Source organism: Mollisia scopiformis, assembly GCF_001500285.1.
Source record: "Mollisia scopiformis unplaced genomic scaffold LY89scaffold_9, whole genome shotgun sequence".
Taxonomy (NCBI): domain Eukaryota; kingdom Fungi; phylum Ascomycota; class Leotiomycetes; order Helotiales; family Mollisiaceae; genus Mollisia; species Mollisia scopiformis.
In genome coordinates, this window is record NW_017263589.1 from 1,200,871 (window position 1) to 1,214,538 (window position 13,668).

General features: G+C 47.0%; 6 protein-coding genes across 6 annotated transcripts; 3 read left to right on the forward strand and 3 right to left on the reverse strand.

Annotated features, from left to right (window-relative positions):
• Positions 1-63: 63 nt before the first annotated feature.
• LY89DRAFT_717416 (uncharacterized protein) lies at positions 64-1,348 on the reverse strand. Its single transcript, XM_018218347.1, has 4 exons — positions 730-1,348; positions 526-674; positions 263-468; positions 64-208 (listed from the first exon to the last, which is right to left on the reverse strand). The coding sequence occupies exons 1-4, from the start codon at positions 1,093-1,095 to the stop codon at positions 120-122; spliced, it is 810 nt and encodes a 269-aa protein (XP_018073260.1). The 5' UTR covers positions 1,096-1,348; the 3' UTR covers positions 64-119.
• Positions 1,349-2,439: 1,091 nt separating this feature from the next.
• Positions 2,440-3,774, reverse strand: LY89DRAFT_732445 (uncharacterized protein; the record flags this gene model as incomplete). Its single annotated transcript, XM_018219682.1, has 4 exons — positions 2,440-2,612; positions 2,661-3,298; positions 3,345-3,649; positions 3,700-3,774. The coding sequence occupies 4 exons, from the start codon at positions 3,772-3,774 to the stop codon at positions 2,440-2,442; spliced, it is 1,191 nt and encodes a 396-aa protein (XP_018073261.1).
• Positions 3,775-4,367: 593 nt separating this feature from the next.
• LY89DRAFT_667957 (uncharacterized protein) lies at positions 4,368-5,871 on the forward strand (the record flags this gene model as incomplete). The annotated part of the gene is made up of 4 exons (XM_018213006.1): positions 4,368-4,559; positions 4,743-4,797; positions 4,917-5,147; positions 5,285-5,871. 4 exons carry the CDS (start codon positions 4,368-4,370, stop codon positions 5,869-5,871), a joined length of 1,065 nt encoding a protein of 354 aa, XP_018073262.1.
• Positions 5,872-6,631: 760 nt separating this feature from the next.
• LY89DRAFT_775126 (MFS general substrate transporter) lies at positions 6,632-8,554 on the forward strand (the record flags this gene model as incomplete). Its single annotated transcript, XM_018221985.1, has 7 exons — positions 6,632-6,667; positions 6,993-7,077; positions 7,131-7,238; positions 7,293-7,535; positions 7,584-7,659; positions 7,694-8,121; positions 8,166-8,554. 7 exons carry the CDS (start codon positions 6,632-6,634, stop codon positions 8,552-8,554), a joined length of 1,365 nt encoding a protein of 454 aa, XP_018073263.1.
• Positions 8,555-9,314: 760 nt separating this feature from the next.
• On the forward strand, positions 9,315-11,701 carry LY89DRAFT_780886 (choline dehydrogenase-like protein; the record flags this gene model as incomplete). Its single annotated transcript, XM_018222429.1, has 7 exons — positions 9,315-9,504; positions 9,551-9,739; positions 9,878-9,975; positions 10,026-10,152; positions 10,201-10,653; positions 10,739-11,508; positions 11,568-11,701. 7 exons carry the CDS (start codon positions 9,315-9,317, stop codon positions 11,610-11,612), a joined length of 1,872 nt encoding a protein of 623 aa, XP_018073264.1. The 3' UTR covers positions 11,613-11,701.
• A 115-nt stretch (positions 11,702-11,816) lies between these two features.
• LY89DRAFT_614045 (uncharacterized protein) lies at positions 11,817-13,392 on the reverse strand. Its single transcript, XM_018210679.1, has one exon. It carries the CDS (start codon positions 13,350-13,352, stop codon positions 12,228-12,230), a length of 1,125 nt encoding a protein of 374 aa, XP_018073265.1. The 5' UTR covers positions 13,353-13,392; the 3' UTR covers positions 11,817-12,227.
• Positions 13,393-13,668: the final 276 nt, after the last annotated feature.

Genomic DNA, 13,668 nt, shown 5'->3' on the forward strand with positions numbered 1-13,668 from the left:
AAGAACAAAGATTACTGTAGTCACTTCAAGCTGATGAGAGCTGTGACTGCATTGAAAAATAGACTTGGTAATGAATCTCATTCGAAGTATTATGAATGTCATTATGAAAATTCACATTCCTACGAAAATACACTTCCACATAAATCGTACGCTCCACCGGGCTCAAAGGATTGCGGAGTCGAATCTGCATCTCCATAGTTGTAGCTCGCTAACATGCGACGTTAGTACAGAGATTTTTATCAAACGAGGGAGAGAACCATACCAGGTACAGTCGTATCAATGAGTAGGTTATCAGCTGCATAGTACTGATAATCATCACTATGGTAATCCTTCTTTTCAATAATAGCCCCCAGACAATCATTGGCATAATCGTCATTGTACACCACCGCAACATTATGTTTCCACTTGCCAAAGAACGCTTTGGGATGGTCACGGTTGAGATTTCCGTATTGGAATTTATCTGTATCACTTTTGATATTCTGTTAGTTTTGAATTCTTGCTGGGTACGGATAGGAGGAAGCGTACTTGTCGAACGTATTCGGGATGCTGGACCATGAGGTATATGGATGATTTCCATCTTCTTCCAGCCAGATCCCGTCTCGGATGTACTGTCCATCTGCATTTGGGAGGAACTTCACTACGGCCCATTCCCAGTCGTATGGATGCCCAGTATCCTGTCCACAAATCAGCTCCCAGAATCTTCAGTGCACCATTCCAAAGAATTCCTACCTTCTGGAAAAACACATCATATGCGATCCTCCAGGAGTTATCCGATGAACACTGTTGTATAGCATAATACGTTGGAAATGCAGTAGAGAGTTGTTCCTGCTGGGTTTGTGCCGCTTGAACTGGACAACCCGCATTCAAGGCTTTCAACACTGCACAGTCATCTGCTGGAAGACTTGGGGTTTGGCTTCCGTCAGCCTCTGTTGCAGTACTGGGAAAGCATGTCTTCTCATCGAAATGCCACAGCGGTGCTGCGGCGATGACAGCAGTGAGCGGATCGTCGACGAACACCGAGGGATCAATAGGAGTATTGGCAATAACCATCCCAGCACCAATCCAGAGAGCAAGAAGGATAGCTTTGTTCATCATTTTGATGGTTTGCTTGAATTTCGACACCTCTCAATCGAAAGACGTTCGAGATCCCCGAGAAGGCACCTAGAATTTATATCACAACCAGCAAAACGACCGCATCCATCCCCATGTGCACTTCCAGCATCCGACAAGTTAGCCTACCAAAGATGCACGTGTAAGGTAATTCCTTCAGGATTCGGGCAACGTGCGATTATTCAGGTCGTCCAAGGTGTCACTTGGTTATGTACCTGCCGAAAGCGGGGTCATTTACATCTTCACTGATCTGCAGGTACAGATCATTTCCCCGAAGCGCTTAAATAGTGTTCGGATGCGCGACTGGTATTCGCTGGTTGGCGGTGGGATTTAGGGTAACCTGACTAGGCTCCTTCCTGATTAGTATCCTAGTGCTCACCGGCATTTAATACCGCCGAACTTCTGATGAGGTGCAGCTTCCGAACGGCTATTCGTTGGGAGTTTCTTGAAGGAGGCAATGGAGATGATTAGAGGACATTGTGGCTGGGTATAGACAGGCTTGTCGTTAGTTGACAAGCTCTGGTGGCAAAAGGAGTTGTGATGAATAAGAAGATGTGTGATTACGAGTATACGAAGTACTTCTGATTCCTTTCTCTGAGATCGATCCTCCTATGCAGCTAAAAGCTGACTTTCATCGTATTATCTGAGGAAGCTCAAGCATTTGTCTTGTGCATTAGGTACTCTCCTTCGTTCCTCTCACCCTTCGCTTTCCATGCACGCATTTGATTCAAGGCACTATTGCATTATCTGAGTGGGATCTCAAAGCCCACGATAATTCAATCCATGTATTTCGAGCTGCAACCCGATATACTCCAAAACTACCCCTCAAGGGGTAAGTTGGTAAAGCTCAAAATTACGGTAATCCGACGGACACAAGGTGAGACTTTCCTTGAAGAGTAAGAAATTGCTTTACACTGGATAGCCATAGTAGGAGCCGTATTTCTTGGGACTACCCGCTCAGAGTGCTTTTCTCGCAATCTGCACATTTGCCGCTTTTCGCGCAATTTGCGCTGTGTGCGGGTTCCGCGCTGTTTGCGCGTTCAGCGGATTCAGCGCCGTCTGCGGCAATTTGCGACTTCTCATCCGACTGTTGTAAAATAATATCGAGGCATTGCTTTGAAAGCTAGAAATACATGCGCAAGAATGGGCGTTTCATTCATCTTTTCTACGGATTAATTAGTTGTTGCTTGCTTTTCAAGGAGTCAATTACCTTGTAATCTCGGAACCTATTTTATGAACTGCCATTAACAGGTAGGTGGTGATGGAAGTAGCTTGTTTTTGAGTGGTTTGTTCATGCTATTCCAAGCCAGGCTCAAGAAGCGCGTAAATCTAATACTCAACTCCATACACTGATTTTACTTCAAATCTCTTGATCACATATTTGATCAGACTTGGCAGCTCATCACCTTCCGCGTACTGTGCAGGAACGGTGGCAACCCAAAATCGGAGAGAGTATGAAAACCACAAGAATGTCCACAAATACCCTACGCTCCTTATGAAACCTACATAATATATTAGTGATTTCACAACAATAAGTGGTTCTAACTTACCATTATCTCTTAGTCCTACGACTTTCCCACAATGAATGACAAGATCTTCAACCATGATCGCGGCCGGCTGACTCAAAAAAGCCATCGCCTGCCAAAACCCACGATCACTCCACATTACAGCTGGAGGTGCATGCATGAGAGCACTCACCACAAACCCAATCCATAGTTGTGTATACCGACTAGCGAATCCTCCTTTCTTGAAATGGCAGATTCGTGTCACAGCACGACCAGCAGAAGTGCAATAACGGCGGATAAATTGATGCCAAAGTCTTCCCCACGTTTGACGTACGGAGAAGAAGTTTTGCCGAAAAGAGCCATTGATAGGAGGCCAAGATGAAAGGGGAGTTAAGGAGAGAAGAACAGCAATAAATGCAGCGATATGGTAGATAAATGACATGCCGAAGTAGGCTCTGGATGCTGTTGCCCAGCCGCTGAGTACTTGAGTAAAGAGAGGCTCCTTGAAGAAGTCGGCATTATTGCGAGAATGGCTGAGAAGGCGGAGGCTTGTGGAAGCGAGGTCCAGGCTGAGGTACATCTTGATAGTCTTCAAAAACATCTGTCTCAGAAACCGACTTCGAGGATAGTCGCTGGGGACCGCTGGAGATATGGAAGAAACTTGGATGTTCCAACCTATCTTCCTGATTTCCGTTATTCAGATGGCTTATGACCAGAACATAGCAATACCTATAACCGAACCAAAACAGTGTAGACCATTTCAGCTTTTCCCAAACCCCATTGGGAACCCTCTTCTCGACCACGTGACCTTCAGCATCCTTCTCAACCTTCCAGAAATCATGTTCCAGATCGTGGCAAGCTACGAAATCAATCCAAGCAAACAACGTAGTCATAGATGTCGTGGAAACCGTGTATTCATTGTACGTAGGTGCATAAGTCCAGAAAGTGGCATGGATTATTAGGATAAGGAGGAGGAGACCGGTGCTCAGCCGGATAGGACCGGGAGGGAGGAATATGGAGAGGATGCAGATTCCCTGGTGATTTGTGAGCAGATTGATGTAACAGTAGGATGGGTTCGTGCTACCACGGCGGCATGCTGGTACCAGGAGGGAGTTGGGGGCAGGACATCTTGTGGTCCTGGGAAGAGGGATTCTAGCATCTTGAAACGTTACTCGAAGGCTGATTATTGAAATCTGTAGTGGAGAAATCCAATGTGTTTCGAATTGTCTCGAATTTTGATGAGTGTATCGAGCTTCTGATGCGATGGATGGACGAGAGTTTACGTAAGGTTGCGTGATTCCCAGATGGTCACCTGGATTCAACTGCATAAAGTCTTCTGGCACTCTACAGAGCTTATAGTGTGGTAGCAATATTAAGCTATACTTCGACCTATAGTACTGCCTACGGAATAACTATATGCTTTCTGCAATGAAGCTATTTCGGGTCACGTGCTTGTCTTTCCTTTCTTACCTAGGTAGGTACGTTGCTCAGCAACTTCAGGCACTCCGCTTAGATGATTTACAGTTGAACTATTATATTTCTGTTCTTTCACTTATCTTGTTCTCTTCTGGCCTCTATACAAATGTCATCCAATAGTCTTGCCATTGCCCATTATTGGTTCGTTTAAATCATGTGCATGATATACTGGGCAAGGCAGGGTAACATTCAGGGCTTAAGTAGCTATGACATAATTTCTCAATCACTCACATTTCGTCCCCATATCGGTGAACCTTTTCTCAGCATCCTCTCATGATGGGTGATATACAGAGCGAGGCTCCTACAAAACAGTCTCTTCCCAGCGAGACTTTGCCCAATGGATCGCCAATCAGTTCTCCGCCCGTGGGAACACCATCAAGCGAGGCTAGCTCCATAGACGAGCCAAGCATTGCTACTCTGCCCGACGATTCCTCTGACCAAGAGATGTCAGAGAAAAAGGAATGTGAGGTATGCAAACAGGTGCGATTCGCATTTGGACGCACAGGGCAATACTTCCTCGCAATCCAAGACCAGGAACAATTTGATACTCGATAGTACGTTCTTGACCTTCTATGTCCAATATTGATCCCTAACATCAAGTTGTTACATGAATTCCGTTGTCGCAAATTCGCTCAAGACTCTTTCTATTAGTTGGCCAATCTACTCGGTAGCTTTCGAGCCGGACGGTGGGATCCATATTGCTGCCGTGAGCAAAGCTGCCGAAGATCCAACGCCCTTATGGGCTCATTGCGGACCAGCTTCCAACCGAGGTTTTTTTTCTGTCCCGCCTTCGCTCGGAAAGACAGATCTTTTAACGTGCTATAGCTACTGCATACGAGCTCGTTTACAATCGAGTTTATCGCAGAATATTCGAAGAGTATTCTTCCTCTGTTGAAGCTCTCTCCCATGTCAATGTCACGTTCGGCCCACTTGGTGCCTACTTTTGCACCGTCAAAGATGGCCTGTTTTACCGCGACATTCCTCCCTCGCTCGTCTCTAAGCTTGAAGCTGTCGAAGTCGAACCTCGTCAAGTTGCTTTGGGACGTGGCAATGCATGTATGTAGCTTCCGCCTCCATCCAATCTTTCAATGAGGAGACAAATTCTTGACTCATGTCTCGGGAATTGACGCAAGAGTCTTGTTGTATCCGTTTTCAATTACCACTGAAGACAAGAAATACTAAACACTCGATAGGGGTTGCTATATGGAAGGACGGCACCTTCTCCTACAACTTAGGAGCACACTATAGCGATCTAGCAGATGCGTTGAATGAGCGCTTTAATGAAAACGCTGAGATTGCCTTTATAGCACTCAATCCATATGACAATGATTCGTGGTTCATGGTAGACTGCAATGGGTTCTGTTCATGGAACTTCAAGAATATGAAGCGCGACCAGATCGCAGAGATCAGAAAGCGCACTCTGTCCTACCTTCAGCGCCGCAGTCGCAGGACTGGAACCTCCTATACGAGCGTCGCGACCACCGGAACGAAAACGGTATCGATAAAAGTAACGCCTGAGACTTCGTATGATGAACCTGCGAAGTCCTTGCTTCAACGCGCCCAAAGGCTCGCTGATTTTCGCATCCAGACGGGGAATGGACACAGTATAGGGCTTCCACAGGCGTTGAAGCGACCCGCTGTGGCCGCTGGATGTGTGGCGGGCGTATCTACGACTGTGTTGGGCAGAGCATTTGGATTGAGGTTAGGATCAGCACTTAATCTTGGAGTCGCTGCAGGTGCAATTGCGTGTACAGTCGTTTCTCAAAATATGAATCGATAAGTCCGTCCCAAAGGGTTCACTTTGAACGCTGTAAAGCGTGAGGATCACGGGAGGAGTATTAAACCTTCAAGAATTGGCCCAAAATTATGGAATGCACACATTGGGTACTTGTACGTACAGTATTGAAAAGATGCTCGGGCAATAAATGCTCTGGGAACATTTTGCGGATTTTCAGGCAGGATAAATGTTCAAAGATACAATCGATATGGATAGAATTGCAGAAATGTATCGCTGCTTGTTCTCAGCAACCAAAAAGGCTCGATGTAGTAGATATGAAAAGCCGGACTGCCAGACGAAAAATGCCAAAGCAGGAAACACCTTAGCTTCCTCGCCCCTAATTAACAGCTGCCACTTTGTAATGCGACTACGCAACAGAGCACACTCAACAGATCGCATCCATTATTCATCGTGACAATTGATCTGAAGCTTTGAACAAAAAGTCAGACCTAGCGACACCCCATTTCGTCACCAAGAACAGAACCCACTATCTGGCATCAGGGAAAGAGGCTCAACGACAAAACGCTAAATTTAACCTCGGTGCATTCAAAATTCTCCATCTAAGCTCGTTGAAAACTAGGTTCCGGAGAGTTGGTGATCTGCCGACGGCACTTGAGTTGGGATGGATCCACATTGGAATATCGCGGAGAAAGATATACGATCCATGCGCGTTTGACAGCATCAGAGAGGCTGTAGAATGGGATGTACCAATACAAGTCTTCATGTCGTAGTCTTGCAGTAAATTTGGTGTGGATGACAAGTAATGGCAAACGAGAAGCCAGGAACCATGTTTGGCGAGGTAAAGTGAGCAACATCTCGCAAAGCCCATTAAATGAGCTTAGTACGATGACTTCCCTCAAGCTTAGCTAGCTCCGTCCGGATCGGTTTCGATCCTTGGTCAAAGATCCTCGGTCTGATGTGATGTGCTCCGAAAGAAGAAATCGAGGTCTATCTACCATGATAAGGATACAAATATCACCTTTCAGTTTTGTTGCAAGATTGGAAAAAGGTAGGGAAGAGCCAAAGAATAGAGATGGTCAAGATGTTGACTCGGAGCACACTGCAGTGGATCGCCATGAATCCGGGTCGGATCTGGTAGTCGAAAAGACTGCTGGTAAAAAAAGATGTCCGGAATCCATGATGCTTGCTTCATCATTACCATATGCATGGCTCAGATTCTGGCGCTGGCAGGTCTGGGTCAAGGATTCAGTGAGCTGATGGACACCTGATGGACTTGATTCATACTGACTTCTCTACCTTAGCACCGTTGTACATTGTTGGAGACAGCTTCAGCGTAACAAACGATGGCGAGCTCAGCTGGTATCTGGCAGCATTCAGTCTGACTGTAGGGACGTTCATTCTACCATCCGGTAAGAGAATTATAGCACTGAATCTATAGAATCCGTTTTGACAAGGAAGAACAGATCGGCTAGGAGACATGTATGGCCATAAAAAGATCTTCCTTGTTGGCACGATTTGGTATGGAATTTGGTCTGTGATCGCTGGGTTTTCCGTGTACTCCGGAACCAGTCGATTTTCTGTATGTCGCGGCTTACAAGGAATTGGACCAGCCCTGATGGTGCCAAACGCACTTGCGATTGCTGGTAGAAGTTTCGAAGGAAAGAAGAAGAACTATGTGTTCGCGTGCTTTGGAGCATCAGCACCAGGTTCGCGTTACTTATACCTCTTTCTCAGTATATGCTGATAAATTGTAGGAGGTTCTGTCCTGGGCGGAGTCTTCGCAGCGATATTCTCGGAACTGGTCTGGCGGCCTTGGACATACTGGACAATGTGGAACTGTCCTGTTCCTATACACCGCAACGAGTTCGATGATTCTTCCTCCCGACGAGCATGAAGCGAAGAACGACGGCAAAACACCAACCTTCGACTTTGCAGGAACAATAACGGGCGTTACCGGCCTGGTCTTGTTCAATTTCGCTTGGAATCAGGCTGGTGTAGTTGGATGGACAGTTCCATATACCTTCATCCTTCTCATTGTGGGTATACTCTTCTTTGGAGCTTTCGTGTACGTCGAAGTCCACATCGCCGAGTATCCCCTGGTGCCCATCAAAATGCTCTCTAAGGAAGCCATGTTTGCCCTTTCGATACTTGCATGCGGTTGGGCCTCATTCGGAATCTGGGTGTACTATCTCTGGCAGCTTGTGGAGAATCTGCGGCATCACAGCGTCTTGTCCTCTGCAGCACAACAGAGTCCCGTCGCTATCAGCGGTCTCATTGCCTCTCTGGCAGTCGGTTTCTTCCTGTCTAAGATGAAGGTCGCTATATCATGGTAGCAGCCATGGCATGTTTCCTCACTGGGCAGATCCTCATTGCCACAACTCTAGTCTCACAAACGTATTGGGCGCAAACGTTCGTTTCAGTGGTGATAATGCTATGGGGTATGGACATGAGCTTTCCCGCAGGTACCATCATCCTAAGCAACGGCATGCCTCGAGAGCATCAAGGTATTGCTGCCTCCCTCGTCAACACCGTGGTCAATTACTCCATATCTTTATCCCTTGGTATAGCTGGAACGATTATTCGGCAGACGAACGAAGGAGGAGGAAACTCGCTTGGAAGCTATCGCAATGCTTGGTACTTTGCGATCGGGCTCGATAGTCTAGGAATGGTGATCGCGCTGTGGTTCTTTTGGGTATCTGTGGTGCAGGGAAAGACGGTTAGTTAGATACTCGTCAGACAAATAGAATTATACCCGCCTACCCGGTAAATATCCATTGAAGTTTGTACGCACATTAAATTATTGCGTGGTTGTAATTAGTGGTTGTAGTAGATTGATGTGAAGTTCGGTTTGTCGTGAAGTTTAGAATTTGGGGGCCGGTCGGCGGGGTTCATGGTCCGTAGCTTCCAGTTCCTCATTAACTTCGTGCTCCCTCTTTCATGAACCACAAAATCTCCCAGTCGCGAGTGCACCTTCGGAGATTCTTCCTCCTCGTGGCCTAGGAAAGCGTCCTTTCCCGGGTTTTCATCAGTCTAGAGTGGTCTCTGCCTGCATTATCACGTCAATATGGACTTTGACTCGTTACCAATCTTTTGATGAGCAGCCTGCAGGTGCCCAAATATCCTTGCCCATTCGCATTCGTTCCAATCCAGCTGAAAGGCGAATTTGATGAAGCCATCAGAAGATCAGAAGTTCTCTTGGAGCAAGTTTTACCTGAGCACTTCGCTGCGGCCCGTCCCTGTGTCTGTGACACAAAGAAGAATGCTGATTTGTGGGGAAGGTTGGGGCAGTCGTTCCAATATCTGCAACAGCTTCGAAGGGACCACGGTGACGGGTGAAATCCCTGTTGGTGCCTGCAGTATTGAATATTGTGGGAATTCTGGCTCTGGCATAGTGCTTACTTGTGGCTTGAATTGATCTGGGTATGGAAATATATCCTCGTAGTCCTTGCGAGCATACTGTAGCTATCGCTTTTATTCGATTCACAATGGCAACGAAGTTGATACTCAACGTTCTGTTTCTCTTGTTCTTCGCTGTTATTGAGGCATCTTCGCCAGGAAAATATGCGCGAGTAGTGCGATCAAGCATAGTTTCGAACACTACCTACGATTTCGTGATTATTGGAGGAGGAATTGGAGGTTTGACTGTTGCTGATCGTTTGACCGAAGATCCCAATGGTACCAACGCCCGCTTTCTGGTAACTTTGTCTGATAGAATCTGTAGTAACTGTCTTGGTCATTGAGTATGGTCCATTTGACAAAGGCGAGGATTCTGTCCTTATTCCAGGAGCCTACAATCCATTTCCATACCTGAAGCAAGATCTGTTCAGCGTACCCCAGCCAGGCCTGACGAACGAGCCCGAATTCATTCCCGTTGGATCTGTTGTAGGAGGAGGATCCACCGTCAATGCTAGTAACCATGCCCTTTCTTTGTCCCTTCCCTTCGCTTTCTTTTACATATGCCATGTTTGGGCTCCGGGGCAAGTTTCATCCCATTCTCGAGGATTCGGTTTTTAATTCTTTTATCAAAGCAAGTACTAACTTCCTGGAGTGTTCTTTATACGTTGTACATCTGAAGATTATGATTCTGTTGCGTCGTTTGGCAATCCTGGGTGGGGCTCGTCGGATCTCCTCCCATATTTTAAAAAAGTCAGTATCAGTCCCCATCATTCCCTGTGCTCCGGTTTGACCTTTTCCAGAGCGAAAATTTCACTGCGCCAGACCCGACTTTTGCAAAGGAGCGTAACATCACATTCGAGCCTTCTTTCCACGGCACCCTAGGTCCTGTTCATGCTAGTTATTCGCCATTTGACTATCCTGGTGGCCGTACGTATTATGTCCTTTCAGGTCGGAGCTTCATCTGACATTCTACAGAAAACTTCTGGGACGCTTCACTCTCGCTTGGTATTCCTGAGCTTGAGGATCCTGACAGCGGAGAAAGCAATGGGCTATTCTGGCTCCTACGAGCATTGAACCCTGATACCGAAACAAGGTCCTACGCTCGTATCGCACACTATGATCGAGTAATCGCTACTCGCCCTAACTATCATCTGATGCCTGAAACTGCCGCTGGCAAGTTATTATTCGAGGGAAAGAAAGCAGTTGGTGTACAATACATCAACAGAACCTCGGGAGTTGTAACGAATGTCACTGCTACGAAGGAAGTGATTCTTGCTGCTGGCGCTGTGCACTCTCCTCAGATCCTCATACTTTCAGGTGTTGGCCCGAAGAAAACACTGGATCAATTCAACATCTCTTTAGTGCATGATCTTCCCGGCGTTGGCACCAACTTTCAGGATCATCTTGATTACGCTATCACGTACAATTGTAAGTCAAGCCCCTAAATGAAGCTCACATAATAAACACACAAGTCCATCCCTCAATTACACCGCGGATGACTCACGCCTAATAGTTTCGGCGAATCTCTTTCCCAATGCGGACGACATGGTGGACAACGCCACTTACATCGCAGAACAACGAGTCGTATATGATACAACAAGACGAGGACCATTCACACTAATTCTAACAACCGGAAACGATTTCGTAACACTACCTCTCCGAAACGCCACTTCAGATTGGGAATCGGTCCTGGCATCAGCTCAATCAATAAATCCTGCTTCAATCCTTCCCAACGGCACCGATCCAACCGTGCTCGCAGGTTACATTGTCCAACGAGAGAATCTCCTCGCCAGATTCGCAGGCTACAAAACACCCATAGGAAGCATAAGTTGGAACACAGGCTCTACGACCACTCTCTACATGATCAAGCCATTATCCCGCGGCTCTGTAACTATCGGCTCTACTGACCCACTCACGAACCCCGTCGTGGATTTCGGCGCAGTGAAAGACCCGACAGATCTCGATCTCATGCTTGCCCTGTTCCTCAAGAACCGCGAGATCATGCAACAACCTTCGATGCAAGTTCTCGGACCAACTGAAGTGGTACCAGGAGCGAATGTGACAAGCGACGAGGCGTTGAAGGCGGCGTTCAGAGCTACGATCGTCCCGACGAATGGCCATGCTTGTTGTACGCTGCCGATGGTGCCGTTGGCACTCGGTGGGGTTGTCAATGATGTCCTGCAGGTTCACGGACTGGAGAGTTTGAGTATTGTGGATAATAGTATTTGGCCGATAATCTTGTCTGGTGCTCCGTCTGCGACTGTTTATGCTGAGGCTGAGAAGGTGAGCTCGTGCAGCCTCCTTCTGCGTTCATGAGAAGGTTTGAGCTAACCCCTTGATAGGCTGCCGATATCATCAAGAAGCGCTATGGACTTACTTCTGGCTAGGTCGTAGGATGTTTGAGTGATGAAAAAGAGGGTTTATTCCTTATAGTGAATGTGTACGACTCTTTCGTACATGTCTCAAAGCAATGGAGAACATTCATGAAGTCTTAGAAACACAACTTCATGATTTATCAATAGTGCTGTTTGCGAATGATTACAAAATCTGCGCCTTGAGTCCCCCCTCTCGAAGCTCCAAAGGAGGACTTGCAGTAATCAAAGTTTCTTAAGAGCTGCATATTTGAGGGTCTTGCACCGGATTGTTATATTCCTCGTTTAACAATGCCTGATCACAGGGAATTCAAAATGCTTCGTTTGCTTGAACTGAGCTTTATTCTCGAGATTGTAGTGCATGATCTCTTCTATCTGAAAATCCTTCCTGATACCCAATCATACGCCAAAATAGATCCCAAAACATAAAATACACATTACATATATGTTCAAGCATGTTGTGAGGGACAGACATTGTAAGTCTGACGCCTCCACCAGTTTATATGAGACACCTAGGTATGGACCAAGTAGTAACAGTTGTCAGGCACGTACTTGTTCTGCCTAGTCTCCCGGGGGAAAAGCGGACAACTTCACGGCCGAAAAGCTAGAAGGGTAAGATTCCGGCCAGCATCACGAATGTGTTGTCGCCCAGTCTGCTGGTAATTTCAAATCCTTCGGTAGACGATACTGTCCAGAGCACTTTCCAGCCTGGCATCCGTCAAGATTGCAGCGTCCGTACAAACGACAATAACATTCCTGAGCCGAAGGACATGCCAAAGCATTAAGTCTTTCAAGGCCAAGACCAGCTGAAGCCGGATTCTGGGCATCCGCGGCATCCTGCTTGATGTATAGGATGTGCCACACGTAAGAGAGGATTCGGCCTGCGATCCGATCATCTGGTGGTGCAGCAGGAGTTCTTTGGACCTGCTGACCAGTACTGGTGCCATCAAGCAGCCATTGCCTCAATGCGACATACTCGTCACGAGAATGTTGCCATATACTCTCGCGCGCGACAACAAATTGCGCACAACATTGCGAGCGAACAGCATCGCCTCTTCCAGGTTTGGCCAGAGCTGGCTCATTTCCACCAAAGATATTTGCGAGAGCACGTGGCAGCATGGCATCAGAAACCGCACGCTCATCATATGGGACCAGGACCGCCTGCATCGTCATCTCGATGCTTCCTTGCGCTTTGGTCGACGCAGGACAGGTACTAATACTCCAATCACATCGAAGATTATGGTACCCGGAGATCTCAAGCGCGGCTGTTATATTGAGCTGAGCCAATAGAGCCGCATTGTCGTAGTCCGGCGCATCATTATGCCAAGCCCATCGTGACCCATGGACGAAGACGGCACCCGCTGCTGGAATATGGTCATAATTGTCGATCAGAAAAGTCAGATATGCCATAGCCTCATGACCGCGATTTGCAGGTACCTGCAAATTCGTCGACTTTAGGTCGGCCGGCGCATCCGCAGTGTAGACGCATTGATGATACTTCTTGCCCAATTTTTCTAGCCATTTCGAATCGTCAGCCGTCACCCGTGACACGACAAGTGCTGGTCTTGAGCTTTTCGCAAGTCCTGCACAGATACCGCGAGCTTCCGGCAGCGTGGCAGCGGTGGTTCTGTAGCGGATTTTGGTCCATGCAAAGGTCTTCGAACTCGATCCCGAACGAGTGAGGAAGATGACAAGGAATAAAACACTGCCAAAGAACACGAGTTGGATGAGTGCTCGTTGCGTTCTCCGTCTCATATTGCAGCTGGAATCAATGCATGGTGGTGATGATGATGATGATGAAAGGCCGGGACAAGAAGAATTTGGCTCAACTTTAAGGAAAGTTAGCGTGCGACAAAGGTATTTCCGCTCCGAAGTCATCATGTGACAGACACATTTGGCGAATATGTGAATTGTCCAAGTGCTCCTGTAAAAAGACAAAGATATCAGACCATCTCTTAAGCTGATCTTTTACGTTTTTCTGTTCCTCTGGATTACTTATGTCAATCACAGGTATCTACAACGGTCACGTGGTAGTGGAGACCGAAAGAGTTACCTGGGTGTCTAGGTAGGT